Source organism: Alligator sinensis, unplaced genomic scaffold, assembly GCF_000455745.1.
Source record: "Alligator sinensis unplaced genomic scaffold, ASM45574v1 scaffold1295_1, whole genome shotgun sequence".
Classification (NCBI taxonomy): domain Eukaryota; kingdom Metazoa; phylum Chordata; order Crocodylia; family Alligatoridae; genus Alligator; species Alligator sinensis.
In genome coordinates, this window is record NW_005841880.1 from 2,326,709 (window position 1) to 2,346,042 (window position 19,334).

The window sequence follows — 19,334 nt, forward strand, 5'->3', positions numbered from 1 at the left end:
GCCAATGGGCGAGCGGGGCCAGCCCCGACACCCGCATAATGCGACGCCCCCAGCCAATGGCGAGGCCTCGTTTTGTATACGGCGTCCCCGCCCGGCTTCCCGCCGCCCGCAGAGGAGGGCATTGTCCCTACCTCCGGGCTCATCTGCATAGGCCGGAGCTGCGCGCCAATGGGGAAGCCTCCCACAAGCGGGATATTTGCGTATTCAGGAGCCTCCCGCCAATCAGCTCCCTCGCTGGGAGTCCGCCTCCCGCTTGGCGCCAGCGCCCGCAGCACGTGCCCCGACCCCTTCCTTCCCCGCGGCACGGCGAGGTGGGGCAGCTTCCAGCACTGCTGCTTGCCGCCCACCCCTGCCCAAAGTGGGCCAGTATCGTTCTCCCTAATGGGCTCACATCAAGCCTAGCCAATGCTTCCCTAGGGGAAATGCCCTGCAATCACCAGCTGGCTTCCTAGTCGCACTCTGCTGGCATGAGGAGCAGTGCCCCTGTAGGTGCTGAATGCATGGTTAACCCTGACTTCATGGAAATAGGAGACTCCTCCCCATGTCTGACCTTTCTGCCACCTCCAAGCAGCTCCTTGCACCCGCGCAGCGAAGCACCTGGATGATATCCGGGGCTGTAGCATCGTGGCTGCGCTGCCCTGCTTCCGAAGGGAGGAAGGGGCCAAGGCTTCCCTGTGGTGCCGCCTTTCGCTCCGGCCTGGGCTGTGCGCTGAGTGGCTGCGTCTCTCCTAGCAAGAGAAAAAGCAATTCCAATTTGAAGGGAAACATTCAAACCTGGGAGGCGCTTCCCCGCTAGAAACCTGCAAACCTGAACCACCCCCTTCTGGTTTCTGGTCCAACCACTACTGGGGAAATCGCGGCACGTCCGGACCAGGCCGGCAGCGTTGGCAGGAGCAGTCAAACCTGTCCAAGGAACGGTGGGAAACACGTGCACAGAGAAAGCTGCCACACACCCGTGTGCAAAAAAATCCCACGTGGACCGGTGCAAAAGCTGGCGTGTGCACGCCCATGGCCGTGCGAAACCTGCATGTGCACGCCAGTGGGAGCAGATGAACCTGCGAAGCTGCATGCCCAAGCACACGCCGGCAAACACATGAACCTGCAACTACTTTGATGGGCGTACCCCATCACCCATGCACACGCCTCCATGCGTGTGCTCACGTAGACGGCTGGACGACCACGGGGCCTGCGGACCCTTGCAGGGGTCTAAACCCAGGCAGGCTTTCCCAGCTTGGCAGAGAAACCCCCTCCAGCTGCTCTTTGTTCTTGTGAAGTCAGCCTGATCCTCCGGCCCCGTTGCTGAGGAGGTCTTACACCTGAGCTGGGACACGGCCCCATCCTGCTTCTGCTTTTCACTGCAGAGGGCTCCAAGTCGGGGATTAACCTTCTGACAACAAAGAGCTCCGGTTTTTTGTTTTTTCTAAACTCTCTTAACTCTTAAAACTTGCAGGATGGCAACGCTGGGGAGGTCGAGGCAAGGGGCTGGGAGGGGTAGGGCAGGCAGGGAACGGGGCTTGCAACTCAGGAAGCCTCACTGAAATCAGGGCTCCACTGCGCCACGTGCTGTATGTACGTCACGTGAGACAGCTGCAGCCCCAAAGAACGCACGACCTGGAAAGAAAAATACAGCAGAGGGTGGGAGAGGAGACAGGGGCTTGCCCCCAGGTCACGCATGGGATTAGCACAAAGACCCCAGATCAACACTGCCTCCATGCTGGAATATGTCAGGGCATCCCCAAATCAGGAGCATCAGACCCCGCACCCCTCTCTGAACCAGCGTTTGGCGAACGCCTTCATTCAGAGACAGCCGACGTGGGACATGGGGAGACCTGCATGGGAAAGAGGGCAATGGGAAATGGCACAAGAGAGGAGAGCAGACCGCACAGAGCATCCGTGGGCTCCAGCCACATCCCTGGGCTCAGGTTGTTCGGGGAACACCCTTAGAAGGAAGCTTTCCACTCAAATGTAGCTGCGGCATTCGTGCCCGCGCTGGTTTGGGCCCCTGGTAGGCAGGCAGCTCTGTGCCAAACAGGCCGTCTCGGGTAACCAAAAGTCCAGAGCGACTGCGAGTGGCACGGGAAGCAAAGCAGGAAAGGGTTAATGGGAGGCATTTGGAGCTGGAGGTTTGCATTAGTTCTGCTGAGATTACGGGAAACCTCGGCGCAGCTGTTGGACGGCTCAGGCAAACTGGGAGGGGAGGACGGGGTGGGGGTAAGAACCTCAGCAGAGGCCGGGACCCCGCAGTCCTCGGATAGGAGACAGCAGCCCCCAGCATGAGCACAGCCCGGGGATCAAGCCAGTTCAGTCTCCCTTTGCGCCGGATCAGGATTGCCTTAGAGCCCCTCTCCGGCTCATCCCTGCCGTCTCGTCTCCCGCCGCATCCTGACCCCCGCAACACACCAGCCTTAATGCCTCGCTCGTCCTGCCCCCCGTGCAACCCCCCGCTCGGTCCGTGCAGGGAGATCCCTCCCTTCTCCGCCAGCGCACCGCTCGGGGTATCTTAACACTGTGTCAGGTGTAGCAGGAGGAACACTGTCCAGGGACATGCTTGCAAAGCAGGCCTGCCTCCCTGTCCTCTCACGGCCGGTGCAAGCTAAGAGCCTACTACTGCTGCCAACGTGTGAAGCTCTGCTGTAGTTGCCTGGGCTCGGGCACGGGGGTTCAGTCCCCAGATGACTGTCCCTGGGAGGGGCTCTTTGCATCCACAAACACCCCCACCCCCAAGGGCTACCTCATTGGGATACAAGCTCGTGTAGATCAGCTCCAACACTAAAGCCATGTCTCCATGGGACTTGAACTCGGACACGCGGGGCTTCCCCTGCATGCCCTGTGGCTCAAGTCAGGACCTCCCCTCTCAAGGGAAGTGCCTAAACCTCAGAGGCTGCTTTGACCAGGCGGGCAACTGTGTGACAAGGGGATAGGTCTGCTCCATGCCGCCCTGCCTCTGCCCAACAGCCTCCTCCCCAACCCCCGGCTCTCCTGGCAAACAAGGAACAAGCCCAATTACAGCAAAGACCAAGCTGACGCCAGGGCCCTGCTTTAATGAGGTTTCCACTCCGCAATTTTCCAGCACTTGACTGTGAAACAAAGCTGAGCCTGGAAGGGAGCTTATGCCTTTCTGTTCCTCCCCCGGCTACAGTCCTGCACACCTGTGTCCCGAAGGGCTGCTAATCTCCTAGTGCAAAAGCCTAAGCATGTTTGCTCCTCGAACCCAGCACCTTCTCCCCATCCCCACTCCTGGCTATGAAGCAACAGTAAAAAACTGTGAAGGAAGCTTTGGGTCAAGGTGGTGTGTTGTTACCCAGCTCCCAGTAGCACGGGGGTGGAAGTAGGGGGAAATTCATCCACTCCTTTTAGGTCCTGTGGCTACAAGCGATAGCTTGGGAGGGGAGGTGGGAAAGATGAGCAATGAAGCAGGAGGGGAGAAGGGCTGATGGGCTGAGCTACATGGGTGCTGCACGCTCCCTTCCTGCATGCGGGGCCAGACCTGCAGCTGGTACAAGTCCACACACTTCCATCAAACCCCCCAGCCTGATTGACACCAGCTGAGCATCCAGGCCAGGCACATCCAAACTGTTCCCACATCCTAATTTCCCTCCTCCCACCCTCGGGCTCGCCTCTTTCCAGGAGCTTTGGCAACACCCGTGTCTCAGAACCCCCACCACGAACAAGCTGCCTCTTCAGTTAGCGATGCTGAAGCCACTTTGCCATCGAAATGGGAGACCGCCCAAGAACTCCTTGGTGCTCCAGGGAGCAGGGCTGCAGACCCTGCAAGGGGCACCTCTGAATCAGTGCCCAGGCAGGGGATGGAGGGCACCGTGCAGCTGGTAGCCTCTGTCCTCGGCAGAGATGTCAAACCGAAGCCCTGGCCACCTGCGACCGTTAACAGGTCCATGGTGCTTCATTACAGGCAGGGGATTAGCCCCAGGCCCCTTGGCCAAATTCCAGCATGTCTAACCCACGTCCTCACTGTGGCTGCAGCTGGAGGCTCTTTGCTACCTACCCTGAGCTGCTGCCACGTGTCGCTCCAGAGGAAGCCACCAAGCAGTAGTGGGCACAAGCGGGTGTCACAGGGTGTATGTTCACAAACCACTGCAGTCTTACCCTGCAGGGGAAATACCAGTACCACCAAGGTGGTTTTCCTACTGGTGGGGAAAACCACGGACGTGGCAGGGGCAGTACCCTGACCGAAGTAAAGCATAGTTAGTCTCCCACTTTCACTTCCAGCGGGAGGATCTCGGCTACACGCCAACTTCACGGAAACGGGAGACGCCTCCCTAGCTTGCTCCTGCGGCCGTGTAGCTGAGGGCAAGCAAAACTCGGGGGCATCCAAACCCCAAGCCTCCAGGCTTGGGCTTGCGTGTAGGACGCCTGCCAAAGGATTTGGAAGTATCTGAAGCCCCAGGCGGGGGTGGAGGATGCTTGCCGGTAGCAGGGCCACATATGGTTCTTGAATGACTCACAGATTTGGAATTAGTGTGGCTGATTTGACTGGGAATGTAAAAAAATTTCCTTAAAAAAAAAAAAAAATCATAGAATAAAGTCTATGGGAAGCTCCAGCTTGAAGTCCCTGGAGACCTTTCCTTCTCTAGCAGGACCCGAGGGGAGCTATCCACGGCCATGAAGCAGCAAACGAAGCAGGGGAAGGGGGCGTGCATGCACACAGCGGTGGCTGCAGCTCTCCTGTACGGGGCTGGAGGAAGGAGAGGACCTGGGCAATGAGGACATGGGAGGGACGGACCCCACGAGAGCATTTCTTCCCACCCAATACACTCAACCCCCGGGACGGCTGGAGGGGAAGACAAGACGGCGCCGTTGAGCAGTCCACGGGCCACTGAGAAACAGCGATCGGGGTCCAAAAAGCCAGCAACAAAAAGCCAGCCGGCCCCACCTGTGAGCATTTAAAGGGAGAAACCACAAAGCCCTGACATCACAAGGCATTAAGCAGCGAGGGCTGCCCGGTCTTCCCGCACAGGAAGTCAGGCCTCAGGAATTTGTAACTCGCAGCTCTGCAGCTGTGCAGATGGTTTCCTCATAAAGCCCTGAACTGCAAGTGCCTCTGTCCCCTTCGGCTAACCTTTCACCTCCCCTTCTCCGCGCCCAGCCCGTGGCGGACAGGACCGCGCCGCCGCGGCCCCGCGCTGAGCCGATCCGTCACGCCTGTGCCCAGGGGCTCTCGAGGGACCGCGGTCTGGAGCAAGCAGGCTGTGTTATCACCGGAGCGGCGATTAACCCAAATTAGCAAATTGGTCGCTTCCAAAGGAGCTTGTGATTATTGCAATTGGTTGCGGGGTGGGGTGGGGTGGGGTGGGGGGGAATAAAAACCCAGCCTCAAGTCGGGGAAGCCGGCTAGCAGCGACTACAGTGTGGAAAGTCATATACCGCAGCAGACCGACATGCAGGCAGGAAAACCACAGGCTTTTAAATCATTCTCCTGGCCCTGAACCTCCCCACCTTGTGTTTCTTAGTTTGTGCGACTGTCAGCCTGCCAGGTTTGCTTCCAGCTGAAAAGCAAGAGCACAACAGAGCCGGCTTGTTTTGCAAGACCTATCTCCCCACAAGGAAGGAAAAGAGAGGAGAGCGCGTGTGTCAGACATCTGGAGAATGAAATACCCTCCCCGGAGTCTGGTTTCAGTGCTACGCACAAACCTCCTGGGAAACCGATGTCCATCCCGTATTTTTTTTCACCCCTTTGAACAAAAGATCCCGCCTTGTTGGCCAGCGCTGCTACCGAACACTTTGATGGTGCTCGCTGGCGCTGGGTGGGATCCGCGCCGCCAAGCTTTTAGCGGATGAAAAGAAAAATAACCCTCACCGGTTCCTCCGGGTTGGCTGGGCAAAAATGGAGGCTGTCAGGTCCAGTCTACCTCCGGGTGGTAGCGGCTAGTTCAATTTACTTGTAGGGCCCAAAGAGACGCCCAGAGGTTGGGTTTCTCCTGTGCCGGGTGCCCTCCGTGTGCATCGTCCCCTCTCTCGAAGACTACCTGGTCTGAAGAGGCAAGGTAGCATGCCCAGGGCCTTTCCTGCAAGACAAACCGGAGGTCCCTATTGAGCTGGCAGATCTAAGTCTAGCTCCTTGAGTGCAAACATCCACATCTGACATTACCGGAGACCCTCATGAGCTCCTCAGGAGAAGGGGAGCCATTAAAATGTGAGCTCCACCGCTGAAGAAGCCATTGCTACCCTTTCCCTTGACCGGCCGTGCCCTGGAGCGGGGCTATCCAAGCTGAGCAAAGCCCCTGGTTGCTGGAGGCCTCCTATTTATTTAGATTTATATCCTACCATGGTCAGAAAGGCTCGGGGCAGCTCTTCATGCTGCCTGCACTTTGTCAGAGCCAAATCTGAGGATTGGGCACGTGAACATGCAGCTACATCAGTAATTTAGTGTATGAATTAATGGTACCTCCACGATGCCAGGGTAACGATCCATGTGTATGCTCTTACCCCACAGTAAGTATGGAAGTGGAGTAGCCTGCCTTGCACTGGCCACGGGGTAAGAGCACACACGTGGGCAGTTACCACAGAGGAACTCACATTTTGTTAGTTGGCCTTGGGGTAACTTGTTCCCATGCCCAGATGCTTTGCATAGAAACTAAGTCAATGCCCAGCTATTCCATCACCTCGATGCAACGGTCACCGGGCCTTCAGCTACTTCATCATCAAAGCCAGGCACTAAGCAAGACAAGGCGTGGACCTAAGTAGGACTCCATAATGAACCACGGGGGTGACGCTTCCACCCCCCTCAACCATCGGCAGCCCCTGTCCTGCCTACAAATTGGATTCAGAGCAATAGATCTTTCTTTTCAGGGGTTTAGTCACAGGTATTGATTCCAACACTGTTTCCAGCCAGTTCTTCTAACCCTTGACCTGGGAGGGTCAGCCGTGTTTGGGCGGGAGGATAGGGTTACAGAGCTACCACTGACCCCTCCAGAGTCCCTCCACAAAGCCCCTGTGTTGTTGCAGATGACAATGCCTCTGCTTCATCCCCACTTGTCAAAGCAAAGCCAATTCCTCGTCCCACTCCCCCCACATCGCCTCCCTTCCCCACCTCCAATATTGCTGGACTAGGATGTAGGTGATGGGAAAGGAACCGGGGGCTGAAAGACAGAGGTGTCACACATTCCTCCGACGGGTCTGGAGCGGCACCCGAGGCAAAGGCTACAGGTGGAGCATGCACCACGGCAAGGCTTGTGCTGCTGAGAGCTTGCACGTTCATTAAGAGAAGCCCGGTCAGACAATAAAGGCCTCATTCTGCTCTGGCAGGGCAAGGGGAAAGCAACCTCCTTCCCCCGAGATGCGCCCTACTTGGGGATCCTTCCCAGGACACATGGAGCCGGTGACATGATCCCGGCATCCGTTCCTGCCTGGGGCAGGGGGTCAGACCTGATGATCTGTTTAGGTCCCTTCCGACCCTAAGTACCATGATACTATATATGATAAGAAGAGCCTGCACCCAGCTGTTGGGGTAGAGAGCAAATCAGAGTGGGTCAGCATTTTGCCTGTTTGCACGATAAGACTTTCAGGGCAGGGACTTTCTCAGGATAGATGCTGGCACAATACAGCCCTGATCCTGGCTGAGCTTCCCAACAGCTAGCATGATATAAATAAGAATTATGTGACATATAGGGTGTTAAAGACTCCTCAAAAGTTACAAAATCAAGCAAATAAAAGTGAGATGCTGCCAGAAAGGCACGGCCAGACAACTTTCATTCACATTCACTGCACCTATGTAATATAGACCCAGTCCAAGGGTCCTTCAAACGCATTAGACCGAGTACCTGCATCTACTACCCACAGCATGCAAGGGCCTGGCCTGGCCAGTTGGACCGCTGGCTCTCCAGCCAAAGACCCAGTGTGGGGCCAACTCTCCTTCTGTGTCCCCTCTTCTGCTGCTCTCCCCCATCCCACCCGCTGTTGGACCCCTGCCACCTTCCTACCTTCCTGCCCTTGCCTTTGACTCCCAACCCTCCTGGCCCTGCCCCAACTCCAGCCCATATTCCCCACCACTGCCCTCCAGTCCTGCCGTCCCCTTCCCATCTCCACGTTACCTCGGTCCTCCTCCGTGCCTGCCCACGTCCCCCTCTCCTAGCTCCTGGTCCTGGCAGTTTCTTCCCCCATCCCAAACATACCTGTTTTGGGGGTTTTTTTGCAGGACTTCATTCCTGACCCCTCTACGTTCAAGTCGGGCTCTTTCCTCCTCCGACTCCGTGCATCCAAGGTGCCAGCAAACAACGGGCGTTGAGAGCACAGAAGCAATGTGCAATGGCCTCGATGCCTCCAGGAGAAGCGGCTGCAAGGAGAGTCCTGCTCAGCCTGGGCAGAAGAAAGAGCAGTCCCTTAGCAAAGCTAGCGCTGGCCACAGAAAGGAGATAGCAGGAAAGCAAGGAACATCCCAAGGGGTGAGGAGATCCCAGGACCCAGCAGACACCAACCCGCCCCACTGAAGTTGTCAGAGGTGGGTCCTTTGGCTGAATGCAGGCAGGTTCCCACCAGGACGGCAAGAGTCAGGACAAATTTGCCTATAAGGAGCCCTGTGACCATCACGCCAAGACCTTTGATGCATATGCCTAGGCAAGAGTATGGAGGAGTGGAGTCTGCCCGAGACCTACCATCCTCCCTTTAGACCACTGAGACAGGATCTGGAGGCCGGACCGAGTCCAGATGTTCGGTGCCTCGATGGCTGTAGCTTCTGCCAGGGATCGACAGAGAAGAACAGCTGCTGCCTGCCTAATGCCCCAGCGAGCACACGCTTCTCTCAGGGTGATGCCCAAGGAGTGGGGTGCTAGGGTTTTGAGGCACCCTACTTTGGAGGTTGCAACAGTATGGTACTGTATAGAAGCTACCCCGCCACAACTAGCCCCACCACGTTGGCCCCAGGCCCTCCAGGCAGCTGGGGGAAAGGCTGATCTCGTGCCTTTAAAACAAGCAAGCAGCTGCACCAACCAGTGGTTGCTGCTATGAGCAATGAAGCTCCAAGGTCCTTCTAGACCCAGCAGCCCATCCGCTTAGCGCAGCTAAACCAGGCCAGCTCCTGCTGCCAACAACACCCGAGGGCCGGCACCAGATCCAGCCGTCTTCGAGCCCCCAGCCAGACACCCATAGACAGCTGGGTGGATTGGGGTGGCCTTTGGCGCAGGTCCTGGCGCTGTAGTGAGCAACCTTAATTGTTCAGCCATTGAACCCCGCACTGTGAACTGTAAGGCCGGGAAATCACGGAGGGGGGTGGGAAACAGACTGCTGAATTATTCATGGGATTGCAGCTCACAGGAAATTGTGGGGGGTTGGGGGGCTGTCTGGGATGCTAACGTGTCCTTGAAAAGCATGCACACGCATACACACGGCAGAGCTCCCCCATTCAGCCACGCTGCTGTGCAAGAGGCGCAAGCCCAGGATCGGGGCCCCATTGTCATCTGCTTCCTCACTGAATTTGCCAAGCTGTTTCCAAGTGCCTGAAAGCCCCCCTCCCCACCCTCCCACCTCCAAGGCAGGGAGCATCGCGGAGCCCCCCCACTCCCGCCCGCCACACAATTTCCCCTTTCATCCCACAGCTGCCAGAGCTTGGCTGGTGTCTCCGGGCCCAGCCGCTACAGCTGGTTCACCTTTCGCACAGACTCAGCAGCTTCCCATTTCCCCCCCAGCGCCGTCCCAGAGAAAATGGGTTATTTATGAGGGGCCAGAGGCAGGAAGAAGGGGGCCTGCAAAATATTACAGGGAAGAAATTCCTTGCGGGTGGAATGTGTGCAGGATAAATGGGGCTTTTTATGCCTCTTTTGTGCGGCCTGGGAAACAGGAGGTTTCTTGCACCAAGGAGCAAAAACGTTAGAGCCTGCTGGCAATGGAGCTCTCCCCACCAGCGCTTCCCGGCGCACCGGCTTCGTCTGCGTTGCAGCACTGCACCCCTCCGTGTCTGTGCTGTCCTAGCGCCGGCAAGTTGAGTCCAACCTCTCTCGATAGATCTACGTCTATGAAATCTATGTGCATGGGTAGATCCAAACAGCCCTGCACCCACTGCATCCAACCCCATCTCAGTATAGCCTTTATGAGAGATACCTTATTTATTTGGGGGGGTTAACTGAAATGTCATGTCTTGGGCCAAATCAGTTCTGAATGCGATGGACAGAGCAGAGCTCAATCGTTCACGTCTGTGTGGTGCTACCACCGGCAAGTCTCCTTTCTCCCAGACTCTTCAGTCTGGGGCTTCAGATACTCCCAAATCCATGGCAGGCATCTTGCATGCAAACCCTGGAGGTTTTGGAGTTCAGATGACTCCTAATCTCGCTTGCCCCAAGCCCAAGAAAGCCCAAGAGCAATCCATAAATTGTATAGCCAAGATCCTGCCGCTTGGAGGGAAGTCACCACATACTAATGCTATGCCTGCAAGGCATGGCCCGGGAATTGCAGGTGGCTCCTCCAGATACACCCATCCCAGAGTGCCCAGCGCTGCGGCTGGGACCAGTGTTTTGTGAGCAATTTCCAAAAGAGAGGCCTTGCAATGAGGGATGGGGTAGGGAGGTCAGTGGGAACTCCCATGGCATCCAGCCACACACGGTACCCAACTCCAGCTTGCACCTGGGCAAAGTCTTCCTCCCGTCGCTTGCAGCCACATGGCACAACCAATGTCTATATGGCAAGCCCCACGGGCCCCAGTCACTCTCCGGCTGCAAACTCATTTCATCCCCAACCGGCAGGGAGCAAACTCGTGGCTTCCCTGCTGCAAACTGCAGGGAAGCGGCTCTGGGTTTACATGGGTGCAGCCTGTGGAGCGGTCCCTGCTGCCCAGCATCCCGCCTGCCTGGCAGGTTTACCCCATGACGCAAGGCGCATGGCCAAAGGCCTCCCATTGTTCGTGCTTGATCCACTGAATCATCTCACCTGGCAGGCAGCTCCATCACGGTCACGCTCCCCTCCCAGGCTGCAAAACCAAAAGCAGTGGGGGGTGGAGGGGAAAGGGGTGCAGGCAGCGGGCACAAGGTGTGGGGGGGAGTCACGGGGCAAGGAAGCAAGGCCAGCGGGGATGGAGGCAGCGGAGGGGCAGCTCCACTCTGCTGCACACAATTTCCTTTCTGCCTGCTCTGCTGGAAGGCACCAGCCCCCTCACCGCACGACCCCCCAGCCAGGCTCCTCCAGTGTGCAAAGGGGTTGGGTGATGGATGAGACATGGAGCAGAGCTGAGCTGCTCACTGAGGCAGAGCCGTTGCTCTCTCCTGGGGGGGAACAGCTGCTGCCCAGCCAGCCTGGAGCGCTCTGCAGCACATCCTAGCAGCACACACGACACCGCTACCGGCCCCTGGCCCAGGTTAAAGCACCCCGCTCTGCTTCAGCGACCTTGGGGGACACGCTCTGTGGGTCCGCCATGCCCAAGTCCCACCCTGTGGGATCTGCTGCAACCCAGGGCAGGGGCACAGAGCTGGCACGAGGGAGTCCAAGCTGAGACGGCAGGAGGAGCATGAGCCGAGACAGGGCTGCGGGCTGCTCTTGGGCGTTTTCTCCCTTCTCTCTGGTACCTGGCAGAGGGTCTCTTAGACACCACGGTCAGCTGGGATACTGATGAGATACAGCAGCAGAGCTCCACAAGAGCCAACGGAGCAGAGGGGATGTGCAGCAGAGGGGGTGTCTCGGGTAGAGAGCTGTGCCCACGTGCCAACTTCTGGGAGGCTGGCAGGAGTCTAAGTGCAGCGCATATACAGAAGTGGCTGGCAGCGGGCATTGGCCGTGCCAGCTTGCACTCCCTCTAGGTTTGCTCCGACTCCCCTATGGACTAAGGACCATCTTTAGGGGTCAGAGCAGAGCTGAGCATCCACCAACCAGCCGGACATGGTGCTGGTCGGGACTCACCTCAGCTGTGCCATCTTGGGGGGCCATTTCTGCAGCCTGACCCTTGAACTCATCCCCCATGGGCCACCAAACAAGAAGGCTTTTTGGTGACTGATTTCAGCTAATGACAGAATCACAGAAAATGAGGGTTGAAGGGACCTCAGGGGGTCACATCCAGTCCAACCTCCTGCTCCAAGCAGGACCAGCCCCGACTACATCACCCCAGCCAAGGCTTTGTCTACCTGGGTCTTAAAAACCTCCAAGGATGGAGACTCCTCCACCTCTCTGGGTAACCCATTCCAGTGCTTTACTACCCTCCTCATGAGAAAGTTTTTCCTAATATCCAACCTCAACCTCCCTTCCTGCAACTTGAGCCCATTGCTCCTTGTCCTGTCATCTGCCCCCACCGAGAACAGCCCAGCTCCATCCTCTTTGCAGCCCCGCTGCAGGGAGCTGAAGGCGAGATGACTTGGATGAGAAGGGTTCTCCAGTCTCGTAAGCATCCCCGGCTCCCAAAGACCTGCTGCAAATGCCAAAAGGAGGCAGGAAACACGAGGCATCAGACGTCACTTGTGCTCACCCTGTTATGGTCTGGGGTCTGAGTGAGGGTATCCCATGGCCGTGAAGATGGAGCTGCCTGGGACCCATCCATCTTTTTAGTGCGATTTCGGAGCAGCTGGGAGGCGTCTCCATGGGATGCTGGTTGAAAACCTGAACCTCTCTGGCTCCCCTCCAGCCTCAGCTTGGGCTGGCGGCTCAGCACCTCACACAGGCCTGGGGGCAGCTGAGCCTCCATGCTCTGGATGAAACCCAATCCCAAGAAGGCCCCTGGACCTCCCACCTGATGAAGAGGCAGAAGCAGGGGTGGGAGCAGGGTCTGGATCCCCTCTCCAGATGGCCCGAGTCCGGGCTACTCACCTAACACCAGCAAAGCACATCACTGGGTAGGACTAGGGGGAACCCAGCTCCCCTCTGCTAGGGGTCAGCCAGGATAGACCCCCTCCCCACACCCCACCCGAGTGCTAAATGCTCCAGGATGGGGCGGCTCTAGGAAGAGCAGGAAGGTGCCCGCCACACATCTGCCTGGCAGGACTAAGGCTTCCAGCCATTTGCTGCTTCCTGCTGGCTCTGCTGCTTCTGGGCTCGCCCGGGCCAGCCTCCCCCGGCGAGCCTGGAAATGAGAAGCAGCTGGGAAAGGTTTATCTTGTACCTCGCGCGCCTCCTGTTGCACTGGGATCTGGACAGCGGGCGCTCGGGTCTGGGGCTAACAAAGAGGCTATTGAGAGCGGGCAGGGAGCGCTTCGGGGAAGGAGGGCTCGCTTTCGAGGAGGAATGAGATGTTCTCTCCAGAGCAATTTGTCTGCTCTCGCGGCACTGATACCATCAGCATGTGCTGCGAGCGGACGGCAGCGCCCCATCCAAGTCAATCGCCCCTAAGTGGCAGGTCTAGCTCTGAAGGAAAGTGGTGGTGGTGGGGGCGGGGGTCATCTATTCTCAGCCCCACCTGGGCTATCCATTTGTCTGTCTAGTTGCCATCCCCACACCTGCCTGCAGCATCACTCCCCCCCAGAGCTAGTCACCTCCATTTCACAGAGAGGGAAACTGAGGCAGGCCAACTCCAGGCAACAATCTAAACTGGGAACTGAACCCCAGTCTCCTGCTTGCTGCTTGGGGGCCTTAAACCCAAGATCTCATGCAGGGATGGGGGCACATCCCAGCATCTCACCTGCAATGAATGCACTGTCACTTTGCACTCTTGCTCCCCTCCCACCCCTCAACCACGGCCCCTCGCCTTGGCTGCTAATATCCAGCCAGCCACCGGCAACAGCTAAGCCCATGAAGGTACCAAGCAGATTTAGCTATTCAACATACGCGTTTGTACATGGGGGTGGGTGGATTTAAGGCACATGCCCACAAGTTGCACGTTTGCACTAAATGTGCATGTACCATGCATGCACAGGGATCTGTGCATGTTGTGCGTGGTGAATGAGGGCTCACACATGCACGTGCACACATCCAGAGCAACCCTGCCCCCCTCCAGGAGAGCCCGGAGGCTGACAATTAGGACCAGCAGACTGCAGCGCTCAGGGCTAATGGGAACCGACAATTAGAGACATTTAATCAGCCAATGTGAAGCCAAGCGAGGCCCCGTCACAGAAGGAGCGTGCACCAAACTTGAACTCGGCGGTGGTGGCGGCAAGGACCCCGCTTTGCAGATAATTAGAGGGACCAAACTTGTCTCTTTACAGGGATCCTGGCTTGAACTTTTCACCTTCTTCACACACCAAGTGCTGGTTGTGTTTTCGGGAGGTGTGAGCTCTGAACAAAAGCCGGGAGTCAAAGCGGGGCTGCAGGCCAAGCAGGAGCAGCTGCTACGCAGGCAAGGCTGATGCCAAGGGGCAGGAAGCATGTCTCTTAGTCCTGGGGGTTTGGGGAAACAAAGGCCTTTACCCACTCTCCATCCCTGTCTCTCTGGAGACCCTTTTGTCCTCCTTTTGCTCCCTGTGCCAAGTTTGGCCCCCCCTCCATTTTCCAAAGACAGCCTCAGCATTAACCGTAGGGTTGGAAGAAAGCTACAAACAAACCAGGAATGTACAGCGCCTAGCGCGTTGGAGTCCCGGCCTGTGACTGAGGCTCCCAGGAACCACTGAAATACGAGTAAGAATTACACAGCAAAGGAGGAAAACCAGCTTCCCGAGATGCAAAGGAGAAGAGGAAAAGCCAACCGAAGGCATACCCAGATATTAATCTGCACAGCATTGCTACAGCACACGCCAGGTACATACATACAAGTGCATAATCCAGTCCTCACTTGGGGTCTGCAGCTCGCAGTATAACAAACCTGATATCTGCTCATGATTAAAGTGCATAAATCACTTAGGTGCACAGGATCTTCCATAGGATTTTGTCTCTTACTTGTACTCCCTTCTTTTTCCGCAAAACAGAGACGGAAGAAGCAGCTCTCAAAGGGCTGCTACGGGAAGCCTTGAAAATGGCACTAGTCTGTTTTGGGCCGTTTCCCCTCGTTTTCACTCTGTTCACATTAAGCAGGCTGAGCGAGTGCACTGCAATGGCAGGCACTGCACTTGCATTACAGCACTGCTTAAAGGCATCGGCTGAGACTGGGGCCTGCTGTATAAACGTATACGATTCATGTCCAGAAGAGTCTCCAACTGCTAGATGAGACGGACATAAGGTGGTGGGGAAACTGAGGCACAGAGCATGACAGACACGCAGCAGAGCAATGGCAAAGTCTGGCCTAGAGCTCAGGCCTTGCAACTCCCAAATCTAAGTCACTAATAAGAGCTGCACAGAGGGAGTGTCCTACGAAGGGTGATGTGGGACCAGAGGCCAGGGCACTGAATCATAGAAAATGAGGATGGGAAGAGACTTCAGGAGGTCACATCTAGTCCAACCCCTGCTCCAAGCAGGACCAGCCCCAACTACATCATCCCAGCCAAGACTTTGTCTAGCCAGGTCTTACAAAACCTCCAAGGATGGAGAAACCACCACCTCTCTAGGTACCCTGTTCCAGTGCTTTACTACGCTCCTAGTGAGCAAGTTTTTCCTAATATCAAACCTCAACTCCCCTTGCTGCAACTTGAGCCCATTGCTCCTTGTCCTGTATCTGCCCCCGCTGAGAACAGCCCAGCTCCACCCTCTTTGCGGCCCCGCTGCAGGGGCTTGAAGGCTGCTATTCAATCCCCCTCGGTCTCCTCTTCTCCAGACTAAAGCCCACTTCCCCCTGCCTCTCCTCAAGTCATGTTCCCCAGCCCCCTCACAATTTTCATTGCCTTCTCCTGTACTTTCTCCACCTTGTTCACATCCTTTCTGCAGCGGGGGGCCCAAAACTGGACACAGTGCTCCAGATGTGGCCTCCCCATTGCTGAATAGAGGGCAACGTAACTAGGAGCAAGTCAGTGCATCTCTTATCTGCCTTCCACCCCCTGCTTCTCCTCCCCCTCTACCCCAAGGCCTTTCTGGACACCCCCCCAGGGGAAAGGCCAAATTCAGGTGCTGGGGAACCGATTGGCCTCACAAGGCAGGATTTGGCCAGATGTCTGTGGTGAATGCACATGGGAGAGCATGTAGCATGCGTCTCCACTGCCAGTGTTTGCGCAGGGTGAATGCGTGTGCAAGAGGCTAGGGCAGCCTGGGGCAGATACCTGCTTTGCACATCTCTGGTATGTTCGATATGATGCACATGAGTCCGTGTGGCTGTGCTAGCACACAATATACTGGTGCAGTCACATATGAACGGTACGCAACTATGCCCATGTGTATGGTGCGTGCAAGTACACACATGCATGTATTGTGTGGTGCATGCATGTGCTTTTAAAGACGAGCAGAAATGACAAGCAACCCCCTTTCCTTCTAACTAACAGAGCGCGTTCCAGCCACCACTGCTCCCTCTGCTCGGGCGTTATCCCCTTCAACCCATGTCCTGGACACTCTGGATAGCAACCTCCTCCTAAATGCATCTTGTGGGGGGGTTGGATGAGATGACCCTTGAGATCCCTTCCAGCCCCGTGATCCTACACCAGGCAGAGGGGGGAACCCACCCTGCCAGGGCCATCGAGGAGCTACAAATGAACCCAGTAAGGATCCCCCCACCCCAGAGTTTCCATCGTCCTTCCGCCCCCCGCACCGGGATTTCTCTCTCCCATAACCCCTTTGGCCTCCCACTGGTTTGGTCCCGGGAGCAACACAAAATCCCAACAAAACTTCTTTCTCTCTTTCTCAATAAAAAGAGGGAGAGGGTGGGGGGACCACGCTCTGGAGGGGAACGAGGCATTGAACACGCAACAATGTGCCCGGCGTTTGATCCCCTCGTGGAGAAAACCCCTTTTGTGGCAAGGTGCATTGAAGCTTCTGGAGCTTCAGAGGGAAGCGAGTGGTGAATGGCAGGAGAGGAATAATAAGTCTTTCTCTCCGCGAGGGCGGCTGAGTGGCAGGACCCGAGCTGCGGCACCCCCGGTCTCACCCTCCGGTGCTTTGTCTCCAGCCCCCGGGGGCCCCGGCCATGAAAAGAGGCTGCAGGAGCCTGCCCGATTGGTCCAAGGGGGTTGGACCAGCGTAGAGGGGGGTCTTTGGTGCATCTGTCTCCCTATGAAGAGCCATCAAGATAATCCCTGGATCATGAGAACCCTCTGCTCCCGTCTACCCCTCCTGGGGTGCATCTCACAGGCTCTTCCCCCAACTTGTCTGAAGCGCGCTACTCCCCTACAAAATGCACCATTTGGGTACTACTGCAGCATGATTTGGACTTGCACAAAGTTACATCCCATTTCACATTCCCCAAGGGCAAATCATGCCGTGCTGATGAGTAGTGTCTACACGATGGCTTAGACAGGACCTGATCCAATACCTCAAGGGATCCCAAAGCACTTTGCTGGCTGTGGTCTGGCTCCTGCACCCACCGAGGGCAATAACAAACCTCTGCAGAGGTCGCTTCTCCCCACTCTGGGATGCAGCCAGCTCTGGGGTGGAAGGCAACAGCTGTCTGGTAGCCCCCAGAAACAATCCAGCAGTGGTCTACTGTGAATTGCAGACTATACTCCTAATGGAAGACGTGACAAGTATTATTTAGCACAGCAAGCAAGAATGGGAGCCCAGGCCCAGACTGAGCTAGATTCTAGCTTTAACCAGCACAAGACAACACAGGCAGACGACTTCCAAACCGGCCCTAACCCTACAGCATCCCAGTGCTCCTTCCCAGGGGAGGCAGCTGCCTACAGGAGAACAAGAACCTGAATTCTTAGTCCGAGACGGAAGAAAAAACACTTCTTTCCTGCAAGCCCATAGGGATCTGCACCCGGCAAAATAGGGAGGGGAGCCCAGAACCCCTCTTACCTTTGCTGGGGTGGGGTGCATTTACAGCAAATGCAGCTGGCTCAGGTTAAGCATTGACAGCTATACCTACTGCTTCACCTCTGCCTCCTCTGGGCCACAGCACCAGGAAACTGGGCTGCAGCATCCTGGCTGCCAATGAGCCAGAAGTGTCACCAGGAGTTGTATCACTGGGGGCAGGATCCCACCTGGCTGCCCTGGCTTCCACCAGTGCTGAGATCTGGCTCTGGACCTCTGGGAAGGGGTTGCAGTCCACACAGAATAGAGCCACCCCCCACCGCAGCTCTCCCAAAAAACCCAAATCCAAATGGGACAAACTCTCACGGGCTTCAGCAGGTGTCGGCCCGAACCCTACAATCTTTGGGTCTCAGAGTCACAGAAAAGCAGGGCTGGAAGGGATCTCCAGAGATCTAGTCCAGCCACCTGCTTGGGGCAGGCTCATGCCCACCCCAGAAAAGCCCACGTCCCCAAAAAGGTTTGTGTCTAACCTGTTCCTAAAACTATGCACTCAACCCTGCTGCACAACCACGAGGAATACCGCCCCGAACGCATTCAAGCCTGGGTGTCTGTCTGGCACATCCAAACTCTGGCTTTTAAAAAATAGAGAGAGAGAGAGAGAAAAAAAAAAAGGGTTTGGGGAGAAAAGTGACCATGTGCAGCATCTGCTCCCAAGCACGGGCCCTGGCGAGGTGCTGACTAGGTGGGAGGGGAAAGCCAGCTCTGCAAGATAAGCTTCTGGCCTATTCCAGACCCAGCTTGTGCACATCCTTCTCCTGTACGTCCATCCCGCCTCGCCCCCCAGGTGCGAGCACTGCCAGCAGCCTCCATGGTGCAGGGATGAGCGGAGGTCCTGCGGAGCATCCCCAGACCGCTGCAGGCAGAGAGCCGGGGGGCACCAGCAAGGGCAGGACTGCATGGGGGGCTTCTCAGGGGTCTGATGTGTCCCCCCATGAGCTAGCCCTTGCGGAGGGGAGCATGACACACTCCAGTAACTAGCCCAGGGGGTTCGTACCTGCTAACCAAGCTAAGGGGACCAGGTCCAGCCCACATTGCTCTAATCAGGCTATTCAGGGACCCATCCCCTTCCCTTAAATCTATTGGGGCAATGAGGGCTTCACCCCAAACCCCCTCCAAGCAGGAAGCAGGGCATCTCTTCCCTCTCTTGCCTTTTTTATTCGTTCCCTAACTCTTCCCTTTTTTCTCCCATTTCCCATTTCAAATCCCTTTCCCGTTTCAAGGTCCCCTTCCCCTCCAAATTTCCTTCCCTTTGTTCCTCAATCCTTTCTCTGCCCCCTGCCCAATACTGGCAGGACCCCGCTAGAGTCAGCAGATGCAATGTCCCTTGAGGGAGGGGGCTGGACCCCTTTCTCCCCTGCACTTCATTCCTCCTTTTCACGCTCTCTCCTGTCACCTCTTTGCAAAGGGCCTGGCTACGGATGGCTGGAGCAGCTGAGAGCAATGGTGGGGCAGGGGGGGGATCAGGGCCCCCCACCAGCTCTCCCAGCTCCCCTCACAAAGGTCCCTGCTCTGCTCCCTGGATAATTTCTAGAGTGCACATTGTGCTACAGCCTCATTGAGACCGTCCTCTGCTATTAGCCTTTGAACACTCGCTGAACTGGAAACGCAGCCCCTGGAACGCAGCGGGGTGAGCCGGGGGGGGGGGGAACGGG

General features: G+C 56.7%; 1 protein-coding gene across 5 annotated transcripts in view; it reads right to left on the reverse strand.

Moving 5' to 3' along the window:
• LOC102387993 (repulsive guidance molecule A-like) overlaps window positions 1–19,334 on the reverse strand; it is a 30,218-nt gene that overhangs the window by 8,862 nt on the left and 2,022 nt on the right. For 4 of the 5 annotated variants that reach the window (XM_014516842.2, XM_014516843.2, XM_014516844.2 and 1 more), the window contains exons 4-6: window positions 8,130–8,313; window positions 5,816–6,023; window positions 551–728 (exon numbers count right to left, since the gene is read on the reverse strand). In XM_014516842.2, the coding sequence (XP_014372328.1) occupies window positions 551–623 (73 nt within the window). In that variant the 5' untranslated portion in view covers window positions 624–728; window positions 5,816–6,023; window positions 8,130–8,313. Of the gene's footprint in view, window positions 1–550; window positions 729–5,815; window positions 6,024–8,129; window positions 8,314–19,334 lie in introns of those variants that run through there. The other variant, XM_025196467.1, reaches the window with a different exon arrangement.